We start from the raw sequence: 26,529 nt of genomic DNA, 5'->3' as shown, positions 1-26,529 counted from the left end.
GTATAGAATTAGTAACAGATATTAGATTAAAAAAATTAAAAGTAGCCCTGGCTGGTTTGGCTCAGCGGTTAGAGCGTCGGCCGGCGGTCCGGAGAGACCCGATTCGGTTCCCGCTAAGGGCACGTACTTCGGTTGCAGTTTGTCCCCGGCCCTGGTTGGTCGTGCGGGTGGCAGCCACTCGATGAGTCCCTTCACGTCGATGTTTCTCTCTCTCTCTCCCTTCTTCTCTCTCCCTCCCTCTCTATCTGTACAAAAAATGGAAAAATATCCTCGGGTGAGGATAAAAAAAAATAATAATAATAATAAAAAAAAATTAAAAGTAATAAAGCAAAAGAAACCCAATGATCCAGAAATCTCATCTCTGGGTATTCATCCAAAAGAATTAAAAGCAGGATCTCAAAAATATATTTGCACATCCATGTTCATAGCAGCACTGTTCACAGTGGTCAAGGTGTAGAAGCAACCCAGATATCCATCAACGAATGACTAAATAAACAAAATGTGGTATATTCAAACAATGGAATAGTATTCAGCCTTATAAAGAAAGGAAATCCCGTCATATGCTACAACATGGATAAACCTTGTGGCCATTAGGCTAAGTGAAATAAGTCAATCACAAAAAGACAAATACTGTATAGGTTGGGGAGAGGGAAATGGGAAGTTGTTTAATGGGTATAGAGTTTCAGACCTGTTCTGGAGTTCTGTTACACAACAATGTGAATATACTTAACACAACTAAACTATACACTTAAAATTGGTTTAGATGGTAAATTTTATGTTATGTATTTTTACCACAATTTTTAAAAAAGCAAAGTAAAATTGTTTTTATGGTCATCTTTTCTTAGCATTCTTCTCTTTTGAATGTTTCCAGAATGAAGATGCAGGGACACACATTGCTGAAAGAGAAGTTGTTTAAAAAAATGAGAATCTTAACACATCGGGTGAGGAAGGCAGGGAGATGGGGGAAGGGGAGAGAGGAAGTATGAATCAGAGCAGAGGTCAAACTCATGCATGTACTACCTTGGCAAGTGTGGTTGTCCTCAGATAGCACCAAGCCCCGTGGACATTCACACTGATAACCCTTCTCAGACTCAAGGCAAGAATGGCTGCAGCCGCCATTGTTATTGTGGCATCCTTCAATGTCTACAATAAAAACCAAAAGAGAATAATCTTGAACCCTCTTTCCTCAAAATTTTGGTTCTTGGGATGGTACTTTGCATCAGGGCTTGTACTTAATGCATCACAGTATTACTGGGGCCTAACAGTCACTGAGACATGTAGGAAAGTTCACAAAATGAGTTTACTATATTCAATGTTACAGCTACAAAGAGCAATCTTACAATATCCACAGCTCTACCCACTTAAGCTAGTCATTTTGTAGAATGCCCTTCAATCTGGATTTGTCTGTTTTCCCCATGGTTAGATTATGTTTTGGGGGATAAAGACCCAAAAGTCATTTCTTAATTGCTGTAATATTTAGTTCACTCAATTCAAAATTTTATACAGTATTATTGATGTAAAAAGGACAGAATATAAATTCAACTGGAACAACTAGATAGATCAGAGTTCTTGCCAGTTGGGTGGATCACCAGCCCTTCTCCTCCAATAGCTAACAATGGGGATACGTGTCTTGAGCTGACAGCACACTATAAAATGAGGCCTGCAGAAAAAGAAGAGAGAGAACAAGAAATTGAAAACCTATTTGAAAAAATAATGAAAACTTCCCTACCTTGGTGAAGGGAACAGACATACAAGTCCAGGAAGCACAGAGAGTCCCAAACAAGATGAACCCAAAGAGACTCACACCAAGACACATCATAGTCAAAATACAAAAGTTTAAAGACAAAGAGAATCTTAAAAGCAGCAAGAGAAAAGCAGTTAGTTACCTACAAGGGAGCTCCCATAAGACTGTCAGTTTATTTCTCAAAAGAAACTCTGCAAGCCAGAAGGGGGCGGCAAAAAATATTCAAAGTGATGGAAAGCAAGGACCTACAACCAAGATTACTCTATCCTGCAAAACTATCATTTAGAATTGATGTACATATCAAGAGTTTCCCAGACAAGAAGAAGCTAAAGGAGTTCATCACCACCAAACCAGTATTATATGAAATGCTGAAGAGTCTTCTTGAAGAAGAAGAACAACAAAAATATGAACAATAAAATGGCAGTAAGTACAAATCTTTCAACAAGTGAATCTACAAACAAAATGCACAAGCAGAAGAGAAACAGACTCATAGATACAGAGAACTTTTTGTTGGTAGCCAGATGGGAGGGGGGTTGGAGGATGGGTGAAAAAGGTGAAGGGATTAAGAAGTACAAACTGGACTTCCAGTCAAGATGGCGGCGTAAGTAAACGTGGTAGCGCGTCCTTTCACGACCACATCAAAGTTACAACTAAACTACAGAACACCCATCATTCAAAACTGCCCGAAATCAAACTGAATGGAAGTCCTACAAGTACGGAATTAAAGGAGCAGCCACATCAATACTGGTAGGAGGGGCAGAGGCGGACAGGCTGCTCCTACACCCACGTGTGGCGGATAAAAATTAGGAGGGACACCTTGGCTAGAAAGGTCCTCCCTGAGGACTGAGGGGTCCCCGTCCCACACCAGACACCCTGCTCAGGGTTCCAGTGCCAGGAAGAAAATCCCCATCACTTCTGGCTGGAAAAACCAGTGGGAACTGAAGCTCAGGGAAGCTGATGCAGCTGGAGCCCCAGGCAGCTCCTTAAAGGGCCTGCGCATGGACTTATCAGACTCTCTCCCTCTAAGCTTGGATGGGAGGCAACTCCAGGGGCACCAGAGACACACAGGGAAGAACTGAGCTGTTTGGCACTGGAGCGAGGGCTGGAGAGGGGGCTTTCTCTGGGACAGACATGCTGTCAGAGGCCTTTGTTCCTTTGGTGAGTCCTTCCCGGGGGCAGCAGACAGTTGCCATATCTGGGACTCCAGCAACCTGGCTCACACTGTTTGCCCCGCCCTGGTGATTCCCTAAGGCCCCGCCCCACCCAACTTTCACGCCCACCCAAGCTGTTGCCACTTGCTTAACCATAAGATTGGCCTGTCTTGGATCCTGCTTCAGGTTTTCCTAAATTCTTTCAAACAAGCAGCATCTGGTCTCAGATAGCCCCATACCTCTCATTAAGTAATACACAGAAACAAACACAGAGAGGCAGCCAAAATGAGGAGACAAAGAAACAGGTCCCAAATGAAAGAACAGAACAAAACTCCAAGAAAAGAACTAAGCAAAATGGAGATAAGCAACCTAACAGATGCTGAGTTCAAAATACTGCTTATAAGGATGCTCAATGAACTTAGTGAGAACCTCAGTGAACTTAGTGAGGGCCTCAAGAGCACAAAAAAGGACCAGTCAGAAATGATGGATGCACAGTCAGAAATGAAGGAGGCATTAACGGAAATAAAGAATAATTTACACAGATTCAATAGTAGAGTACGTAAATCCAAGAAGCAAACCATTGATTTGGAATATAAGGAAGCAAAAAATGCCCAATCCGAACAGCAAAAAGAAAAAAGAATCCAAAAAATTGAGGATAGTGTAAGGAGCCTCTGGGACAACTTCAAGCATGCCAACATTCACATCTTGGGGGTGCCCGAAGGAGAAGAGAGAGAACAAGAAATCGAAAACCTTTTCTGAAACAATAATGGCAGAAAACTTCCCTAACTTGGTGAAGGAAACAGACATACAAGTCCAGGAAGCACACAGAGTCCCAAACAAGATGAACCCCAAGAGGCTCACACCAAGACACATCATCATCAAAATGCAAAAGGTTCAAGACAAAGAGAGAATCTTAAAAGCAGCAAGAGAAAGGCAGCTAGTTACCTACAAGGGAGTTCCCATTAGACTGTCAGCTGATTTCTCAAAAGAAACTTTGCAGGCCAGAAGGGAGTGGCAAGAAATATTCAGAATGACGAAAAGCAAGAACCTACAGCCAAGATTACTCTATCCTGCAAAGCTGTCATTTAGAATCGATGGACATATAAAGACTTTTCCAGACAAGAAAAAATTAAAGGAGTTAATTACCACCAAACCATTATTATATGAAATGATTAAGGGTCTTTTTAAGAAAAAGATAAAACATATGAACAAACAAAATGGCAATGAATACATATCTATCGATAATGGAATCTACAAACAAAATGAACAGGCAGAATAGAAACATTCTCATAGATACAGAGAACATTTTGGGATGGGAGGGGTTTGGGGGAATGAGCGAAAAAGGTGAAGGGATTAAGAAGTACAAATTCATTGCCAGACTGACAAACCTCAAAGGGAAAGGGGTTGGGGGGGTGGGAAGAAATAAACCAAAGAACTTATATGCATAACCAATGGACACAGACAATAGTGTGGGAAAAGGCGGGGGGGGGGGGGGCAGCAGTGGGGAGGAGGGGGGTCAATGGGGGAAAAATGAAGAACATCTGTAATACATTCAACAATAAATATTTAAAAAAATAATTTAAAAAAAAAAAAAAGTGCAAACTGGTGGTTAGACTGAGGAACCTCAAAGCGAAAGGGGGAGGGAGGCAGAAAGAGATAAACCAAAGAATTTATATACATATATGTGTAACGAATGAACACAGATAATAATGTGGGGAAAGCAGGAGGGGAGCAGAAGCAGGGAGGAGGAGATCCATAGGGGAATAATGAGGAACATCTGTAATACATTCAAAAATAAAGATAAAAAGAAAGAAAGAAAGAAAGAAAGAAAGAAAGAAAGAAAGAAAGAAAGAAAGAAAGAAAGAAGAAAGGAAGGAAGGAAGGAAGGAAGGAAGGAAGGAAGGAAGGAAGGAAGGAAGGGAGGAAGGGAGGAAGGAAGGAAGGAAGGAAGGGAGGAAGGGAGGAAGGAAGGAAAAAATAGCGTAAAATAAAATAAAATAAAGTTATATGAGGATTAACTGTAATATTTCCAATAAAATTCTCATGAATAATAACCAAAGTTCCTTATGCAACATTTCATTAATATTCAAACATGCAAATATTATTGCATAAGATAATTAACATTTCATGAGGATTCAGGATATTACTCTTATTCAATAAAATTAAAGTATTATTTTATCTTGTTATAAGGGACTGTAGGATAATCTGGTTGGTCTCTCCGTTAATAATGCAAACTTTGTTGCATGGAATAAATTGGGCACTAGCTGTAATATTTCCTTTTGGGGTAGAATCTTATTATTTTGAATACAACTAGAAGAAAGTAAACTCTTGTAAGCAGTATTATAACTCTATTATGCCACATATTCAATTATTCTGTGGGACAAATCACATGTCCTATATAAATAATAATAATTAAGCCATTTATCTCTTCATATAACCTGCAAACAGTTGGGTTTTCCCTATTCAATTCCCAAAGTCATGAGATTCAGACTTAACTAGAAGTGTTCAAATTTTGGTTGTGATAATTTGTAAGAGCAAATGTGCCTTAGAGAAGAGACATAATCTAAGTTTCATATAGTAAACAATTTCCATTTCAATTATTTAACATACATCATAATTTTTTTATTACTTAATGGTATAAAATATACCCAGCAGTTTTGCTATTAAAAATAGATACTTTTACTCATCTCCAAACTATGCATTAATGTCCAATAAATGCAAAGCACATGGGGTTGGGGGAATGGCTTCATGTAAACCAGTTTCCCAAACTTCTAAGAAGGTAAGACTCATCTATGTGACTTGGTAAAAACACAAGCTTTAAAAGGCCCGTTCCGCTCCACTGAACCAGAGTCTCCAGGAGAGAGGCTTGGGAAGGGCCAGCTTAAAAGCACCCAGGTGATTCTCCTCAGCAGGAGAGTTTGAGAAAAACTGCTGTAAACCATTTGTTGTGCCACCTGCCTCTATTACCTTGTTACTCCAGGTGTGCTCCTTAGAGCCAAAGCATAGGTGTCATCTTGAAGTTAGTTATTTAGAAATGCAATATCTTGGCCTGATCCCAGACCTACTACTACATCAGAATCAGCATTCTAACAAGGTGCCAGGTGATTCATAGGCACATTAAAATTTGAGAAGCACAGATTACTAGTTTCATTTTCCACATTAATATGTCTCTTTACCTCTTATAAAATGCAACTTCCTTCTGTGAAATCGTGGAGGCAAAATTAACAGTGAGTTCACCTGCAAGCTTCCCCAGTGATGATGAACCCCTTCTGTCATTCCCTTACACAGCCAAACTGTTAACTCTTCTAACACTGGGCAGTTTCATGAACAGCAAAGAGTAAGCCAATGGTCTGGGCTCTTGACTGGAACCCCGTCTTACCCACTCTCACCTTCACAAGTCTTGCCATCACTTCTTAGAGAACGGCCAAGCCCGCACTCACAGCGATATGAATTTTTGAGGTTTACACAGATCTCACTACAGCCACCATTGTTTTGTTCACATTCATTTTCATCTGTAGAAAAGAAACCACACCATTTACATTCTGCTGAGCAACTCAACCTTTTCAACCCCCTAACAGAAGCTCCACATTTTTTCAGATCCTGTTGATACACTTTCCACGGGGGTGGGAGGGGGGGGGATCAAATTTCTTTTGTTGTTTGGGTTCACCTATGTATTTGCATTGGTGAGTCTCACTTTCTCCAATGAGTTTCTAAAGATTTGCTAAATAAATGCAATCTTATAAATCACACGGTGTTTTAATCACATTCAAGGAACTTGCATTGCAGAAGAAAACATCTGACGACATTTTTGAGGCAGTCTTCTGCCATACATGAGCAACTGCCCTCAAAATCTCTTTTAAATATTGGAATATTCCCACATTATACTTATTGATAGTTAAGTCATTTTAAGAATCTGATGAAAAAAGGGACTCTTGCCATAAAAAAAAAAAAAAAAAGCACAATTGGCAACAAATGTCGACCCCCTTCCTTCTACAAACAAAAGAAAAGGAAGCTTGAGAACTCAATTTGTCATGGCTTGGGTATCGGACCTAAGGCAGGGCCTGGGGTTAAAACACCCACAAGGTGACAGGAAGCATGCCCTTGGGCCCAGAAGAGGAGATGAGCTGAACAAAAACCCTGGCCAGGACCTTGGCAAAGATACCCCCCAATGAGGCCCAGTGAAGAGGTAAGAAAATCCTCTGCCCTAGACTCCAGGAGAGAAAAAGCCTCCAGAAATGACAGAAGCCCCAAGTCCAGCTCGGCCATGGTTGTAGCATAAACTGACACTTCCCACATGGCTTTGGGACACTGGAGCGTGAAATAGGTGTACAGTTTGGCCTGGACTGTGAAGCTTCTGTGATGCCTGACAGAGCATTTGAAAAACTGTTCTGTGGTAAAATTTCCATAAACCAGTGATAAGAATAGAGCCCCCGTCCCCTCCCAAACAAAACAATTACATTAGAAGATAGTTTGCCATAAAACCCTAAACATGAGGAAATTATCCACTATAAGAGAGAGTGGGCAAGATAACAAGCAGGAGGCTTTGGACTAGAAATAAACAGAACAATCCAGAAAAATCCGTAATACAAGGATTTTTAAAAAATCACCAAAAAGATAAAAGAAAGGATAGTAACCAAAACAAGTATGTAAAAGGACAAGGCAGAACTGAAAACAGACATGTAGAACTTAAAAATACAGTCAATAAGATTAGATTCTTCAGTGGATGGTGAGAGGCGCTGGCAGCCAACCCGGCAGCAGCCACCCCAGGGCTTGGGCCGGGCCTCTGTGTCCAGCTGGGGCTGCTTACCTTGAGACTTTTTTATGTGAAGGAGAAATAAGCTTCTATTAATTTAAGCCATTGTTATTTGGGGGTATATTGTTATTTACAGCCTGACTTAGATACTATACCCTAGCAATTCCACTTTTATCGGTATACTCTATAGAAAATCTCACACATGGGGTAAGGTATAATTTTTATGTTAATTTTAAGAACACATGAAACATGCTGCATATTGTTATGGGCACATACATAAATAATAAACGCATAAAAACAGGGACCAGCAGAATACGCATTAACTTCAAAACAGTGATTTCCTCTGGAGGGTGAGAGGAAAATGAAATGGGATGAGATGACTTAACTTGTATCTGTAAAATCTCATTAAAAGAAAAACCTAACTGAGTCAAATCTGGATACATGAGGGTCTGTTACATTATTTTCCTACACTCTTCTCTATGCTTGAAAAAAATTTCATAATTTAAAATAAATAATTAAAAGTATATTATATTTTAAAAAAACACACATGCACATAACATAAAACTTTGCCTCTAATTTCAAGGAATTCAGGAGCTCCCTGAAACTGATAGATCCCAGGTAGGAATTTAGGGTTTTCCCCTATATACTGATAGGAAAAGATGTACAAGGTAAATTGTTAAGCAAGAGATATGTATGAGGTGTATGATATTTGACCTTTAGTGTAAAAAGGGGGGGCAATAAATTAATATATATATTTGCATTTTTACATCTGCCTGAAGAAACCCTGGAAGCATACATAAGAGAACAATAGAAGAGTGTACTTGGGTGGGGAGGAAATTAAACAAATGGGGAAAGCTAGACATTTCACTGTATACCTTTCATGCTGTTTAATTGAGGAACCATTTAAATATATTAACTATTCAAAAATTATATTAAAATAAAGGCAAAGAAATGAATGAATCAGATTTATTGTGGTGATTACATTGTAAGGTATATAAATGCTGAATTGCTATGTTGTACATATGAAACTAATATAATATTGTATGTCACTTATACTTAAAAAAATAAATAAGAGAAATGAATGAACAAGTCCTGCCTTAAAATAAAGACAAATATTTTCCTACAGATGTGTGTCTATGTGTGTGTTGCATAAGAGGTAAGGGGAGACTACAGGAACCACTGTCTCCTGCACCCCAAACTTTTTAGTATTAAATTACATAGTCAAAATGGACCTTGTAAGAGCCCTAACCACTGTTGTGTGAGAGCTAAACCTGCTCCATAGGATGGTCGGTGAGGTTCATTTAGGAGACTGAAGAACAAAAGCTTTTCTAAAATAAGCCACTGATATCCCTTTCACTCTAATCCCCTCTCACATTCTAACCTGTTACTGTTCTTCTTGAGAAGATGTGGGGCAGGCTTCCCCTTTCTCACTAGACTTCTTTTAAATCCATTTGAGTCTGAATACAAAAAGATTCATAATATTAAAGGGAAAAAAGAGAACCTTCAATCTTGGGTTTTTTTACTCTATTTTCTTCCAGTTATAGACAACAAAACATGTACACAATTAAACAACTTTAGATTTCCCACAAGTAATCAGACTCCCTGTTCTTGCTACTCAGAGAAATCAAAATTATATTAATGAAGCTATAGGAATATGTCCTTAGATAATTCTAGACCAAAGCTATCCAATAAAAATACAAAGCAAACCACAAAAATAATTAAAAATTTTGTAGTAATCATATTAAAAAATGTCTTTAAAGAAATTGGTAAAATTAAAGTTAATAATATATTTCATTTAATCCAATATGTCCATATTTTATTTCAACATATAATCAATATTATCATTGAGATATTTTACATTTTTTATTATTATTATTTTATTATTATTATTATTTTTGTTACAGATGTTTCTCCTTTTTTACCCCATTGGCACCCCCCTCCCCATCCCCCCATCCCCATCCCCGGCTTTGTTGTCCGTGTCCCTAGGTTATGCATACATGCATATAAGTTCTGTGGTTTATCTCTTCCCACCACCCCCAACCCCCTCTTCTGAGGGATGTCAGTATGTGCCCTACTTCCATGTTTCTGGGTCTACAGTATTCCTCAAACTGTTATGTTCATTATATTCCATAGATAAGTGAGATCATGTGGTATTTGTCTTTTTCTGCTTGGCTTATTTCACTTAGGATAATACTTTCCAGGTCCCTCCATGTCGTCTCAAAGGATAAGAGATCTTTCTTTCTTACAGCTGCATAGTACTCCATTGTGTATAAGTACCACTGTTTTTTATCCATTTGTCTACTGATGGACACTTGGGCTGTTTCCAAATCTTAGCTATTGTAAATAGTGCTGCTATGAACATGGGGGTACATATATTCTTCCTGATTGGTGTTTCAGGCTTCTTAGAGTATATTCCTAGAAGTGGGATTACTGGGTCAAATAAAAGTTCAATTTTTAATTTTTTGAGGTAACACCATATTGTTTTCCATAGTGGCTGCACCAGTCTGCATTCCCACCAGCAGTGTACTAGAGTCCCCTTTTCTCCACACCTTGGCCAACCCTTGTTTATGATTTGTTGATGGCGGCCATACTGACAGGTGTGAGGTGATACCTCATTGTTGTTTTAATTTGCATCTCTCTAATGATTGGTGATGTTGAGCTTTTTTTCATGTGTCTCTTGGCCATTTGTATGTCCTGTTTGAAGAAGTGTCTATTCAGCTCCTCTGCACATTTTTTAATTGGGTTCTTGGTATTCCTTTGGTTGAGTTGTATGAATACTCTATATATTTTGGAAATTAACCCCTTATTTGATGTATCATTGGCAATGATCTCCCATACAGTGGGTTGCCTTTCCATTTTGATGATTGTTTCTTTTGTTGTGCAGAAGCTTTTTAGTTTGAGGTAGTCCCATGTGTTCATTTTTTCCTTTGTTTCTGTTGCCTTAGGTGATGTATCAATGAAAATTCTGCTGCGTATGATGTCCGAAATTTTAATGCCTACATTTTCTTCTAGAATTTTTATGGATTCACGGGTCACATTTAAGTCTTTTTTCATTATGAGTTTATTTTTGTGTATGGTGTAAGTTGATGGTCTAGTTTCATTTTTTTTGCATGCAGCTGTCCAATTTTCCCAACACCATTTATTAAAGAGGCTGTCTTTACTCCACTGTATGCTCTTGCCAACTCTGTCAAATATTAATTGAGCATATTGCCTTGGGTCCATTTCTGGATTCTCTATTCTGTTCCACTGGTCTATATGCCTGTCCTTGTGACAGTACCAGGCTGTTTTGATTACAGTTGCTTTGTAGTATAACCTGAAATCTGGTATTGTGATCCCAACTACTTTGTCCTTCTTTTTCAAAATTGCTGTGGCTATTTGGGGACTTTTTTGGTTCCATATGAACTTTTGAAGTATCTGTTCTAGTTCTGTGAAATATGTCATTGGTATTTTGATGGGGATTGCATTGAATCTATAGATTGCTTTGGGTAGTATGGACATTTTAATGATGTTAATTTTTCCAATCCATGAACAGGGTATGTGCTTCCACTTTTTTATATCTTCCTCTATTTCTTTTTTTAAATGTCCTGTTAGTTTTCTGCAAATAGGTCCTTTACTTCTTTGGTTAAGTTTATTCCTAGGTATCTTAATTTTTTTGCCATGATGGTAAATGGGATTGTTTTTTTCAGTTTCTCTTTCTGTGAGTTCATCATTAGTGTATAAGAATGCCATCAATTTCTTGACATTAATTTTGTATCCTGCTACTTTGCCAATGCATTTATTAAGTCTAGTAGATTTTTGATGGAGTCTTTAGGGTTTTCTATGTATAATATCATGTCATGTGCAAATAATGACAGTTTCACTTCCTCCTTTCCAATTTGGATCCCTTTTATTTTTTCTTCATGTCTGATTGCTCTGGCTAAGACTTCCAGTATTATGTTAAATAAGAGTGGCGAAAGTGGACATTCCTGTCTTGTTCCTGTTCTTAATGGAAATGTTTTTAGTTTCTGCCCATTGAGTATGATGTTGGCTGTAGGTCTTTCATATATGGCCTTTATTATGTTGAGATATGATCCCTCTATTCCCACATTGCTGAGCATTTTTTATCAGAAATGGATGCTGGATTTTGTCGAAGGCTTTTTCAGCGTCTATTATGATCATGTGGTTTTTATTCTTCGTTTTGTTTATGTGGTGTATCACATTTATTGATTTGCGAATATTGTAGCAGCCTTGAATCCCATTTGGTCATGGTGAATAATCTTTTTGATGTATTGCTGGATCTGATTTGCTAGTATTTTGTTCAGGATTTTGGCGTCTATGTTCATCAGGGATATTGGCCTGTAGTTTTCTTTCTTTGTAGTGTCTTTTTCTGGTTTTGGGATTAGAATTATGCTGGCCTCATAGAACAAGTTTGGAAGTCTTCCTTCTTGAATTTTTTGAAATAGTTTGAGGAGAATGGGTGTTAGTTCTTTTTTGAATGTGCGGTAAAACTCCCTCATGAAGTCATCTGGGCCTGGGCTTTTGTTTTCTGGGAGAGTCTTGATTACCTCTTCAGTTTCCTTAGTTGTTACTGGTATGTTCAAGTTTTCTATCTCTTCCTGGTCCAGTTTTGGGAGACTGTGTGTTTTTAGAAATGTGTCCATTTCGCATAGAATGTCCAATTTGTTGCCATATAGTTGTTCATAGTAGCTGTTAACGCTCTTTTGTATTTCTGTGGTGTCGGTTGTTACTTCTCCTCTCTCATTTCTGATTTTGTGTATTTGGGTTCTCTCTCTCTGTTTCTTGGTGAGTCTAGCTAAGAGTCCATCAATCTTGTTTATCTTTTCAAAGAACCAGCTCTTTGTTTCATTGATCCTTAGAATTGTTTTTTTGGTCTCCATGTCATTTATTTCTGCTCTGATCTTTACTATTTCCTTCCTTCTACTTGCTCTGGGGTTTTCTTTTTGTTTGCTTTCTAATTCTTTAAGTTGTGAGGTTAGACAGTCAATTAGAAATTTTTCTTGTTTCTTGAGGTAGGCCTGTAGTGCTGTGAACTTCCCTCTCAGAACTGCTTTCTCTGCATCCCATAGAGTTTGTGTTGTTGTGTGTTCATTTTCATTGGTTTCCAGGAAGTTTTTAATTTCTTCCTTGATCTCCTCGGTAACCCTTTCATTGTTTAATAACGTGCTATTTAGCCTCCCTGTGTTGAAATGTCTTTGCATGTTCTTGTTGCAATTGATTTCTAGTTTCATGCCATTGTGATCTGAGAAGACGCTTGATATGATTTCAATCTTCTTGAACTTGTAGAGATTTAGTTTGTGTCCTAACATGTGGTCTATGTTTGAGAATGTCCCATGTGCACTTGAGAAGAATGTGAATTCTGTAGTTTTGGGGTGTAATTCTCTGTAGATATCTATTAAATCCATTTGGTCTAGTGCTTCATTTAGAGTCTCTATTTCCTTGCTAATTTTTTGTCTAGAGAATCTATCCAGTGGTGTCAACGGGGTGTTGACGTCCCCAGCAATGATTGTATTGCTGTCGATTTCTCCTTGGAAGTCCTCCAGAAGATTTTATATATATTTTGGTGCTCCTATACGGGGTGCATATATGTTTATCAAGGTTATATCTTCCTGTTGGATAGATCCTTTCAATATTATGTAGTTGCCTTCTTTGTCTCTAGTTATGGCCTTCATTTTGAAATCTATTTTATCAGATATGAGTATTGCTACCCCAGCTTTTTTTTTGCTTTCCATTTGCTTGGAAAATTTTTTTCCATCCCTTCCCTTTCAATCTATGTGAGTCTTTTGTTGTGAGATGGGTCTCTTGTAAACAACATATAGAGGAGTCATGCTTTCTTAGCCAATCAGCTACTCTGTGTCTTTTTATTGGAGCATCTAGTCCATTTACATCTAAGGTGATTATTCATATGTATTTGTTTATTGCCATTTTTGTTTAGTGTGGTTCTATTTTTCTTCCTATTTCTTCTACTAATTACTGTAGTCCTTTTAACATTTCTTGCAGTGCTGGTTTGGTGCTAATGTATTCCCTTAGCCTTTTTTTGTCTGGGAAACTATTTGACCTTCTATTTTGAATGATAGCCTTGCTAGGTATAGTCATCTTGGATTCAGATCCTTGTTTTTCATGACCTTGATTACTTCATGCCATTCACTTCTAGCCTGTAGAGTTTCTGTTGAGAAGTCAGCTCAGAACCTTATGGGGGTTCCTTTGTACGTAACCTGTTGCTTACCTCTTGCTGCTTTTAGGATTCTCTGTCTTTAATTTTTGGCATTTTAATTACTATGTGTCTTGTTGTGGGCCTGTTTGGGTTCTTCTTACTGGGGGCTCTCTGTGCTTCTTGAAATTGAATGCCTTCTTCCTTCACCAAATTAGGGAAGTTTTTTGTCACTATTTCTTCAAATATATTCTCTAACGCTTGCTCATTTTTTTCCTCTTCGGTGACTCCTATGATGCGAATATTATTACGTTGCCAGTTGTCTCACAGTTGTCTTAAGCTGTCTTCCTGTTTTTCAATCGTTTTTTCCTTTCGGTTTTCTGATTGGCTGATTTGTTCTACCCTGTCTTCTAATTCACTGATCCGGTCCGCAGCTTCTTCTACTCTGCTTTTTGGGCCTTCCAATGTGTTTTTCATTTCTGATATGTCATTTTGATCTCTTCTTGGTGGTTTTTAATTTCCAATTGGTTGATTTTCAGCATCTCTATGTCCTTTCTCATGTTGTTGAGCTTCCTCAGGATCATGGCTCTGAATTCTAGCTCTGTTAACTTGCCTAACTGCTCCATATTGATCTCATCTTTGGTGGAGGTCTCTTGTTATTTTATTTGGCTTCTGTTTCTGTGTTTCACCATTTTGGCTCTCACAGTGGGCTTTGGAGCCTGTCAAGTTTTCCCTGTGGGTGTTGGTGTTCTGCTGTTTGTGGCTCCCTCTCCTGGGTTTAGATGAGCGAGGGAGGACCCACGTTGAACACCACTGTCAAGTCTTACTTTCCTGGTTAACGTTGCTAGCGCAGGAAAGGTACTGTTATCCTCTTGCTTTTTGCCTGGAGGCTAGCAGTTGAGGTTACTTGAAGAGTTTTGGGTTGTCAGTTGATTGAAAAACTCCCTCAGGTGCTCAGCATAAGGGGATTTCTCAAGGGTGGGGCAGATGCTGGTTGTTAATGAGCTTCAATCAGCACTTCAGTGGCCCACAGGGTGGGTTGGATCTCTGAGGGAGGGGCTGCTGCCTCTCCTCAGAGCCCTGGGAAGGAGCAATATGGTCACTGTCCTGCGTGGCAGCAACTCAGCAAAAGCTCTGAGTGCCCTCCAAATCCCGAGTGTCCCCACCCATTCCAGTCCAGTCTGCCCTCCCTCTGCCGTAGCCCAAGGTGAGTGGCTGTGGCTTTTTTAGCCTCTGTCCCGGCTCTGTGCTGTGGAGCCACTTGGGAGTTTAACCTGAGGGCGTCGCTCCCAGCTAAGGCCGCTGCTGTCTGTGGGCTCCTGGTCCTCGTCTCGCGCCTTCACAATCCTATCAGGATCGAGTCAGTGTCCCTGGTTATATGGTCCTTGCAAGCTGCTTTCCTGTTGCTTTTCCCCGTCTATTTTTCTGTGTTATAGTTGTAATTCCAGTTTGGTTCCGGGAGACGGTCTGTGTAGCTTCCGTTCATTCCACCGCCATTTTGGAATTTCCCTATTTTACATTTTTTAAACTAGTCTTCAAATCTAGTGTGTATTTTATACCAATAGCATCTTTCAATTTGGATGTTAAATTTTCATGAGAAATACTTGATCTGTATAGAGTCATAAAATTTACAGTGGCTATTCAAGTTATCCCAAATATTTTCTGTTTTCCAATGACTGAATCAAGTATCAATTTTTAAATTAAAATCAAGTAAAATTAAAATTCAGTTTTTCAGTCACACTAGCCATATTTCAAGAGCTTCATAAGCACACATGGTTAGTGACTCCTGTATGGCACAGCACAGTTCCAGACTATACCCTAACATGATATCAATTTGTTTTGAAGCTTTAGTTACGAACTAAAAGGGCAAACACCATTCCAGGTGTTCAGAAACAGAAGGGAAAAACAATGGAGCTCTGAGTCAGGAAGAGGGTTTTATTTGTCCCTTTGATCTTAATAGCCTATTTCTATGTCAAGATTATTTTCTTACCAAAGCACGTCTGCTTGTCAGGGCCTAGCACGGTCCCTGGGGCACATGTGCACTCGCTGGTATCCAAGCAGCTGCCGTGGCAGTCCTCGTCACAGATGTCATAAAAATCTATGGCAGGATAAAGATGACCTTTTGTGAGGGGCTAGGACCAGAGCACACTCATTCCTGAGTTCAGTCATGGGGTACTAGCTTCTAGCCAACATCAAGAGAAATCCCATTGTTCAGGGATTACATATACTCAAAGGAGAGACATACTACTCAAGGTTATCTTTTGTCATTTAGATTAATGATTCCCAACTTTAGATCCACAAGCCCTTGATTAGCCATAAAGTTTCTGCAAATCTAATACTTCACCAAATATGGGCTATAGATTAAATAAACATTATCTCTTACTTTTCTATGTATTCTAGTTTTTAAATGTATATAGATTGTGATGGGATTGATAAGACAAAAAATTATTTAAAAGTATTACTGACCTTAAGTAGCTTCTTCCCATATCATTAAAAAAATCAGTGGATACTAAACACAATGCCATCACAGGAATGCTTAATACATATTTTAAAAAGGGGTTCTCTATACTCAAAAGGGTTGGAAATCCACTACTTAGATAACCTAAATCAACATTTCACTTTCTAAAGTTTTTTTCAAATGGAATGAAGACAACATAAAACAGAAATAATCAAAGTCATAGATCCTTTCCCTTTCCATTCTCCAGGAATTTTTCAGAAATTTAAGAAATCTCAGAAATCACAGTCTGGAGGTATTTGTGGCCCTAAATCCAACAACTGTTATTCAGACTGAGGTACTTCCATAACTGAATTTCATATGGCACTTTTCTCGTTGATGCCCTGTTGGGGAGGACAAAGAGCACAGGGAAGATACTCACGACCACAGTAGACATGAAAGCAGACACTGGGCTTGGTCAGACGATACACATAGTAGCCTCCAGGACAAGCCTTGACCTCCACTGTGGTGTTCCACAGGCAGCAGTTTCCATTGAAGCTCGCACAGGCCTGGCGTTGCACAATGCCATCATCTTCTAGAGGGTGGCTGCCATTTAGCCAGACAGGTGCATGGGTTCCACAGTGGTTTTCTGGTATGCAAAAGGTGGGCATGGCATCCCCCGCCATGCTCGTGAAGCGGTACCACTCCCCATCCACATGGTTGTCACATAGAGGTGTACCTTGAGACTCATCTAATTGGTGGTCAGTGTTCCTCCAGGGCTCATTCAGACTGATGTAAGCAGAACAAGGATCTAGGGCTGGGAATGAAAAGGACACCTTGTGATACAGAGACAACAATCTGAGTCCACCTTTCTGGTCTTGCATTTTGGCTTTTTGGGGTTCATAAAGAAATGATCTAAAGTCCCCAAAAGTAGTTGTTTAATATTCCCCAAGTTGACTTACACATATTTCACAAATGTCTTTTTCAAAATTATTTCAAATCTATCTAGGTTTCAGTGTTAGCTTTGTGCTAAACTTTTTATCCATAGTAATCAACTGATGGAAGGATAGTTGTTCAGAACAAGGGAGGTTAAGCCCAGCTGGTGTTTCTCGGTGGTTGAGCATAGACCCATCCACCAAGAGGTCGCCAGTTCGATTCCCAGTCAGGGCACATGCCCAGGTCATGGGCCAAATCCCCAGTCGGGGGGCATGCTGGAGGCGACCAATCGATGTTCTCTCTCACTGATGTTTCTATCTCTCTCTCCCTCTCCGTCTCCCCCTCTTTAAAAAAATAAAATATTAAAAAAAAGAAAAATAAATAAAATAATAAAAAGAACAAGGGAGGTTAAGCGTTGGCCCCTGGATCAATGACTCACGGGTTTGATTCTGGTCAAGGGCACATATCTTGGTTGCAATTTGTCCCCAGCCCTGGTTGGGGTCGTGCGGGAGGCAGCCACTCAGTGTGTCCCTTTCACGTGTATGTTTCTCTCTCTCTCTGTTTCTCTCTCTCTCTCTCTCTCTCTCTCTCTCTCTCTCTCTCTCTCTCCTCTTCCCTCCCTCCCTCCCTCCCTCCCTCCCTCCCTCCCTCCCTCCCTCCCTCCCTCCCTCTCTATCTGAACAAAAATGGAAAAATATGTTCTCAGGTGAGGATTAAAAAAAAAGAAAAAGAGAGGTTAGGGTTATAGTCCCACTGACCTCTGCTCTGGCCAGACAATATTTCGAGTATTGTGTTCACACCTGAAGTCTATATACTTTGTGAAAGTAATGGACAAACTTGTTATCCAGAGGAAGGTGACTAGACTTAAAAGGAAGTCTAAAATTATTTATTAGGGAAGAAGCTGAGAATTATAGTTTGGAGAAAAGAAGACTGAGGAATATACATATCACTTTTCAAACATCTGGATTGGGCTTGTGGAAGAAGAATTAGGTATTCTGTTAGAAAAACAAGATCAAATTGTTATGGGAAAGCACATTTTGTTCAGCTATGCAGTAATGGAGAGGAATCACAGTGTGGTAAACTCTCATCCCTGGAAATTTTCAAGTATTTGGATCGTCAATTGCAAGCAAGATTATAGATGGAATTTTGCACTAGTGGGAAGTTTGACTTGATAATGAATGTGTAAAATGCATTCCACTGAAAAAGATAAGGTCTCTGGCACATGTCAGCTGCTTTGAAATACAAAGAATACTGGCAAGTAGTTGCTAAAGATAGTCTCAAAGTGAATATATTCCATCAGCTTATTGACAATATCATGAACTTTGTCTAGTTATAATTAGCCCTGGCATCACTATGTGTAATAGAGTAGAATTTTCAAGCATGCAATTTTAGTGCATGGACAAATATCTCATCAAAAACATTTTAATGACCAAAGATATCAATATCCCCAATATTCTCACCGCTTCCCTCAGTTTCAGGGAAACGTTGAATTAATATAGGCTAATTGTCTGTATGAAGAATCTATAAAACCAAGCCATTCTCAACAGGAGCACTACCAGATAGTACTATTCTTAATGCGTGTCAGGCTGACAATGACATTGTAGGCAGGGAACTCACGTTAAGGTGGATATACTTTGTGGGCAGGAATTTCAGTTTTAACAAATAATGCACAATAATAAAAAGTAAGTGGACCGTGATCATAAAGTCTACATTGTCTAGAAAATATTTTGGATTTTCCCAGTCTACGCTTCAAACCCAAGTGTGCTCTCTAAACGTCACCTGCCCGTAGAAGAGTGTGTAGCTTGTGTGAACAGCCCCAACAAGCACATGGCAGTTTGGGACAGGAAATAAGGATATTGCACTTTCTGGAAATAACTCACTTGTAGACTTGCACATGGTGGGAGCAACCCTCTCCTTTAAAATGCCCCTGAGGTATCCCAATTGTGCCCTAGATTATAATTTGATGTCCCTTGAGGGGAAGAATTGTCCTCATGCAGACTCCCCTCTCAAAAGGGAAAAATTCCCTCATCTGCTCTCCCAGCTGTGGGTTGTCAGGGAAATTTCACAGGTGATTATAAATTCATAAAAATATTTGGTCAATTTTTTTGGCTCTAATTTTATAAGAAATGGTTAGGTACTCAACTTTTAATGGGTTTTACAGCAATCCCTAAACCTCCTTCAATAACTATTTCATGAATTATAAAGTTTTTTCCTTAAATTTAACTGTCACTTCATGTGCTGCTTGTTGAAAGTTCACTTCCTCTCACGTTGTAGGAGAGTTAAGGCACAAACAGAAAAAATTTCTTTACTATCTCCTATAAAATAAATACACAACATATTTTTAAAGGTTACCCACTCAATATTTCTAACATTAAATATACCCATTCATCTCCACCCCCCCTTTAAGACGGTAATGCAATCCTTTAGTAATCTTTTCATTCCTGTTTCAGTCTCTCAACCTGGCGCCTGGAATTTGGTATTATGTATATGGTATCCTAAATTGCTTATACATATACTGTTCAAAGGGAGAGCTTCAAAAAGAACAGCCCTGTGATTTCCTTTCAAAGGTGGAGTTAAGAGGGCCCCCGACCTGCCAGCTGCCCTGCAGTCACCTCTCTGGAGTCCCCACACTGGGGACGCAGGGATGTCTGTGTGCCCCTGGGGTCAGCACCTTGAGGTGGCAGAGTGCAGAGAGATAATGTCAACATCCCCACCCTTTCATTCCAGGGTTTTCAGAACCAGAGTCTACAACCTTAACATCTCCTCACCCCAGTGCTGCCCCTCCCATCAGGCTCAGTCCTGGACCACCCCCACCTTCCTCCCTCCCCTCTCTCTCTCACTGTCTTCCCTACTCTCCCACTTGGCTTCCTGCTTCCCCACATCCTCTCCTTTTCCTTCCCTATTTCTTTCCTCTCTTCCCCTCTCCTCCCAGGATAAGCATCCCCTGGCCCCCAGTTAATCCTTTTATCTTCCTTCTGGCAGTTGGAAAGCACAGCAGGAGAGTGAGAAAGGAAAGGGACTGGGACTGGGGTGCAAGTTGAGGGAGGATGATGTTTGCTTAAGAGGCTCTTGGCTAATTATCGGCAGCAAATCCAGGGTGATTAAACTTAGCTCAAGCCTATCTTTTTAAAACAGACTATTAAAAACAGTTTTAGGCTTAGTGAATAATGGGGAAGATAGTGCAGAGTTCCCACACACCTGGTTTCGCTATTATGATACATCATACATGGCACCTTTACCACAATTAATGAAGCAGTGTTGATACATTATTATTAACTCAAGTATATAGTTTATTTAGATTTTCTTCATTTTTGCCTTTGTCTTTCTCTGTTCTGTTCCAGGATTTCATCCAGGATACCATATTAGTTTTTATATCTTTGGGGTCTCAAGCCTATTTTTAAAATATGTTTTTAAATTGAATTTTATTTTTTTAGAGGGAGAGAGATGGAAATATCCACAAGAGAGAAACATCAACATCCATCTGCCTCCTGCACGCCCCCTGCTGGGGATCAAGCCTGCAATCCTGGCGTATGCCCTGACCCCTCTTGGTGCATCAGTCAATGCTCAACCAACCAGGTCACACAAGCCAGGCTCAAGACTATTTTTAATGTGAATCCTTAAAAGTGCTAGAGGAAGACCTGAGTTACTCTGAAGATATAAATCAGTGTCAATGAAATACTGAGTTACTCAAAAGTGCCAAGAAGGAATGTTCTCTCCATCTCAACCTCCTCTCACACTCTCTTCCCATTAGAACTTAAATTCTATTGGAAAAAGGAGAGAGGCATTTATTAGTAAGTGGAATTGAAATTTTGCCTTGTTGGCCAGTTTTGTGCCAAGCTTGAGGGAGACAGTTTAAGATTCACTCAGTCTGAAAAAACTAAAAACAAAAAGATTCACTCAGCCTGTGCAAAAAGTCATATTTTCAGATGTCAAGACTATGAAGTTTGATTTTCCAGGTCTGTGCCTTTCATGGGGCTATAGCTTTCAGCTAGTCCCTTGAAATCATTGAAGAAAAAAAATTCTATCCTCAACTCTAAAAATCATTGTTTTGCTCCTGAAGTTGTAATCATGAAAGTGCCTTAAATAGGAACAAGTTAGAATTCCTTTTACACACACTCCAAGCAATATTTAGCTATTGGAAAGCTGTAGAATGTGGCTGATCCATGGAAATTTTGGCTGCCCAGGCAAGAGGCTAAATGGAACATGAAACAGAAATTCTCTGAAAATATATCTTCATAGGTTATCAGTGACTAGACCCAGTATTTAAGATACTGGAATCTAGCTCTTAACAATCTGTACATAACAGCAACTTCCTACAACAAAAAGTTCAGCATGCCAAGTACTCGATACTAGACTCACCCATTGGCGCTGCAGGTGTGACTGTGATGAAGAGGCAGGTGAGAAGCAGAAGCTGAGGCATCCTTCTGCATCAGCCACCAGAAACTGACTGGGAAATCCTCTTAATTCCAGTTTTCCTTTGTCCCCTTCTTTTTCAAATACTTTTGAAAAAAACCTCGAGGCTCTTAGGAAGAAAGACTTTTCAGTGCTGGTTGGGGCTTTATCAGAGGAAAAGGATGAGTGGGATAAAGTACCCATTGCTCTGGCCTTGACCCCAGATAGAAACATTGCTTTACACTGTCAACAGGGTTATTTTATTGATATTTTTCTTTAGGGAAAAAATACTCACAATCCCTCATCCTCCCATTGTTTTCACTCAAGAATTCCCTGCAACGAGGCCTCCAGTATCTTATCCAGAAGGGAACTCTAAATGAAGGACATCCCCTCATGTCAAAATCTTATTTCATGATGCTGCAGCCATACCACTGCACACTAAATGAGAATGGGATAAAGCCAAATTGTTGAAACTGGTCATTAAGAGATGTCTTGTTCAGATGGTCAAGGAGTTTATAAGAGCACACAGAATAGTAGTAAGGACAGGTGTGGGATGGGACGATAGTCTCTTGAAGCAAGGTCCTAAGTCTTTTATTATGGTCTTTGGTCTCCTAAAGAAACAGGGTTTGATTTGTGTTTTTATCAATTCAAGAAACAATAAATACCTTGTTTTCATAATGCCTTTCTTTCCCAAATTTAAAATAGTTTAGTATTATTTATTTTACTAATTAATTCTCACACTAAGATAGGGGTAGGGGCTTCAAATGAGGAACCCCTCATTATTAACAACACTGGAAAGTGACAGTTTACTAGTTTCATTTTTAGACAAAAGAGAGAAAACATAGGGGATCTATATATTATGTGCCCCAGACATGACCTTGGTAATTACAGATTTGAAGTTTGCCAGCTCCCTGACATTCTACAGTGCTGATACCTGAGAATTGGCACACATTGTGACTGGAGATAATTTTAAAGGGAAGGATAAAAAGAAGGGTAGGGAAAAGGTTTTGTTTGTTTGTTTTTAAATACTATATTAAACAAGGATCTGAGTGAAACCAATTTTTTTTCTCCTGATTTTACTTTGACCAGATACTTTGGGCTTATATTACTTTACACTTTCTCTCATCTATGTTTCTTTTCATAATAACCAAACTTCTAGTGACTGGGAAGTAGTCCTTAAACTTGTCTTTATAATATCTTTGCAATTTTTTTTTTTCACTGTGCTAAGTGGCATTCAAATTACTGTGGCCCCTTTCCTCTAAGAGTTTAAGTGCAATGAAACATTAGTGCTTACTAGGGGTCAGATGCCACGCTGGTCACTGGTTTTTGACAGTGACGGTAAAAGTGGTCCCTGCAAGCAGAGTTTGCAGTCTAGCAAGGGATTTCCATGGATATAAACGTGTAGTTAGGTATTTTATCACTAACGCCAGCAGAACACAGGCAATTTGATCATTAGCTTAAGCTGCAATTTCATGTCAGCAATGGATGACTCTGAAGCTGAGAACTGTCTTAGTGCAGGGTAGTGCTGCTAAGTATCAGTGCTCTTGACAGAAAAAACAAAACCCTACAATTTCCCGTCCCTGAGAAGCCATCTGAGAGCTTCACATGTGTTGCAGAGAAACAGAGGATGTGTGCATGAGATAAATCCAGATTTGCTGCCAGGATGAATTGCTTGAGTCAAGGACTTTTACCAGATAGCCCCTTGGTTCTGTAAACAAGCATTCCCAGGATGGTTGTTTTTTCTTATTCCTATTTTTTCCTTTTTAGTTAATCTGCCCTTCCATTTTGACTTTTTATGATGAAAAACTTCAAATATATATGAAAGTAAACAATAATGAACACTCAGTTGCAATTACTAACATTTTGTCATTCTTATTTCATGTACACACCAGAATGCGTTTCTAACATATGACCCTTCCATTTGGCATGTCATCAGTACAACTTTGAAAACTAGTAAAAATCTCTTAATATTTAATACCTATTCCATATTTAAATTTTCCCAGTTGTTTAAAAATTTCTTTGTATTGCTGGTTTGAGTCAGTCAGGATTCAAACAAGAATGATACTAGTGTCTCTTTAAGTTTTTAAAACCTATAATGGTTCCTTCCACCCCAACCCCCGTGCTAGTTGAAGAAACCCAGTCATTTGTCCTATAGAATATCTCACAGTCTAGATTTGGCTGACTACTTCGTGTGGTGTCTTTCAGTCTCTCTTCTCCCATATTTGATGTTAACTCTTTTTCATATTTTTCTAAAGTATGTGCTATTAGATATTATGAACAAAAATATGCTGGAGATACTAAAGGAATTTAATGCACAGGGAGAATGCTAAAAATAGATCAGTTAGGAGGTGGATAAAGCACTCTGCTATTCAGGATAGAGCCAAGCTAGAATAACAATTCGAGAGCTACCAGCATATAAAAGCAACTGAAATTGGGAGAGGAGAGTAGATAAAATCATCCATGGAAAATGGGGCCCAAGATGGAATCTTGGACAAACCCAACATAAAAAATGTGGGCAGAGGAAGAGAATGCTGAAAAAGAGACTGAGAAGTAGTCAGAGATTTATAGAAGGAAATCCAAGAATAGAGCCACAGGAGCTGAGGGCCGTTTCAAGAAGGAGGGATTGCTCAGTGGATGATTCATTTATAAAATATACGTAAATGCAAATTTATAGAGTGAGTCATTTTATATTCAGTAGGATACGTTAAAATTAACCTATGCATTTATCCTAAGGAAATAATCACATAGTGCATTTGGGAGACAAGGAGTTTGGACATGTGGGAGAACCACAAACCAAAGGTGGTTGGCTGTGACAAAAATGAATTACAACCCTTAACAGTTTTGGTGAAACTGAGTTACAAAATCTAAGTTCCACTTTTCTGTGAAATCTTTTCAGATACATTTTAAAATCTCAACCTATTTGTATCTGTTCTGATAATCATCTCCTATGTGCTCAACACTATACCCTGTCAAGGAAGATACAACAGCATCTATAACATGATCTCTATTTTTTCTATTAACCATATTCACCATACTTATCAGTCCTTTGGTCCCTCGGTTGGTTTTGATGGGAGGATTTAATGATGAGTTGTGATATAGCTGATCTCTCTGTGCCTGTTTCCTTCTCTTTAAAGTAATGGTTTGACTAAATCAATGGTTTGCATCGGAATCACCATTGTTATTGCTGGCTCCCCTCCTAGTTTATAATTCAGTAGGGACCAGAGAACTTGCATTTCTAACAGGGAGATGACAAGCTGCTGCTCTAGAGATCATACTCCAAGAATCCTTTTCCTTTTCCAGTTCTTAGCAAAACTGCATTACCTACACTCACTAATGGATTTAACACTCTCCACTTCTCCACTAAAAATTTACTAAAGCCTAACAGAATGTTGTGGAATATGTAGACATTATTGGTTGAACGCAAACTTTTTCAATCTTACATCTTCTTACACTTCACGTACATCTTGGGGATGTCTGTTTTAGGTTGCTGTAAGCTGCCGGGAGGCAGGACTATAGGGACAGCTAAGGAGATTCTTTGATATCTCATACTACACTAAATGCAGCCAAACATTTAATGCATGTTTTTCTTTCCTTTAAATTTATTGGGGGGTGATATTGGTTAATAACATTATATAAATTTTAGGTGTACGATTCTATAATACAACATTTGTACATTGCACTGTGTGCTCACCACCCAGAGTCTAGTCTCCTTCCATTGCCATATATTTGACTACCTTTATCCTTATCATCCTTCTCCCATTCCCCTTTTCCTCTGGTAACGACTATATTGTTGTCTGTGTCTATGAACTTGTTTTGTTTGTTCATTTGTTGCTTTGTTTTAGATCCCACATGAGCAAGATTATAGGGTTTTTGTCCTTTTCCATGACTTATTTCACTTAGCATGATACTCTCAAGATCCATCCAATGAAATAGCAATATTTCATAATTTTTTATGGCTGAGTAATATTCCACTGTATATATGTACCGCATCTTCTTTATCCAATTATCTGTCAAAGGACACTTAGGTTGTTTCCATGTCTTGGCAGTTGTGAATAATGCTGCAATGAACACAGAGATACAGATATCTTTGCAACTAAGATTTCAGTTTTGGGGGGTAGATACCCAGGAGAGGGATTGCTGGGTCATATGGTAGCTCCATTCTTTATTTTCTGAAGAATCTCCATACTGTTTTCCAAAGAGGCTGCACCAGTTTACATTCCCACCAGCAGTGTTTGAGTTCTCTTTTGTCCACATCCTCTCTAACCCTTGTTTGTTGATTTATTGATGATGGTCATTCTGACAGGTGTGAGATGATATCTCACTGTGGTTTTAATTTTTATTTCTCTGATGATTAGTGATGTTGAGCATCGTTTCATATGTCTATTGGCCATCTGTATATCCTCTTTGGAGAAGTGTCTATTTAGGTCCTTTGCCCACTTTTTAATTGGATTTTTTTGTTGAACTGTATGAGTTACTTGTGTATTTTGGATATTAATCCCTTATCAGAGGTCTCCTTTGCAAGTATCTTCTCCCATTTGGTTGGTTGCCTTTTTGTTTTGTTGATGGTTTCTTTGTGGTGTAGTTTAGTTTGATGTAGTCCCATTCATTTAGTTTTGCTATATTTCCCTAGCATTTGGGGTCAAGTTCACAAAACCCCTCTGAGACCAAGGTTCATAAATTTAGTACCTGTTTCCTTCTGTGTGTTTTATTGTTTTAGGTCTTATATTCAAGTCTTTAATCCATTTTGAGTTAACTTTTGTGTATGGCATCAACAGTCTAGTTTCATTCCTTTGTGACTTTCCAATTATTCCACTATTTATTGAAAAGGCTTTTCTTTTTCCATTGTATCTTCTGGCTCCTTGGTAAAAAATAGTAGCTTATCTATGTGTGGGTTTATTTCTGGGTTCTTAATTATATTCCATTGGTCTGTGTCTGTTTTTCTTCCAATACCATACTGTTTTGATTATTGTG

At 38.9% G+C, this 26,529-nt stretch overlaps 1 protein-coding gene across 1 annotated transcript in view; it reads right to left on the bottom strand.

The window, feature by feature from the left end:
• OIT3 (oncoprotein induced transcript 3) overlaps positions 1-21,798 on the bottom strand; it is a 34,746-nt gene extending 12,948 nt beyond the window's left edge. The window contains exons 1-5 of the mRNA XM_036265528.1: positions 21,526-21,798; positions 16,673-17,047; positions 15,787-15,894; positions 6,285-6,407; positions 1,021-1,143 (exon numbers count right to left, since the gene is read on the bottom strand). Of these exons, the coding sequence (XP_036121421.1) occupies positions 1,021-1,143; positions 6,285-6,407; positions 15,787-15,894; positions 16,673-17,047; positions 21,526-21,586 (790 nt within the window). The 5' untranslated portion in view covers positions 21,587-21,798. The remainder of the gene's footprint in view (positions 1-1,020; positions 1,144-6,284; positions 6,408-15,786; positions 15,895-16,672; positions 17,048-21,525) is intronic.
• Positions 21,799-26,529: the final 4,731 nt, after the last annotated feature.

Source organism: Molossus molossus, unplaced genomic scaffold (assembly GCF_014108415.1).
Source record: "Molossus molossus isolate mMolMol1 unplaced genomic scaffold, mMolMol1.p scaffold_m16_p_17, whole genome shotgun sequence".
Lineage (NCBI taxonomy): Eukaryota > Metazoa > Chordata > Mammalia > Chiroptera > Molossidae > Molossus > Molossus molossus.
Note: the sequence above shows the minus strand (reverse complement) of the source record. Positions and strands in the feature narration are given on the sequence as shown.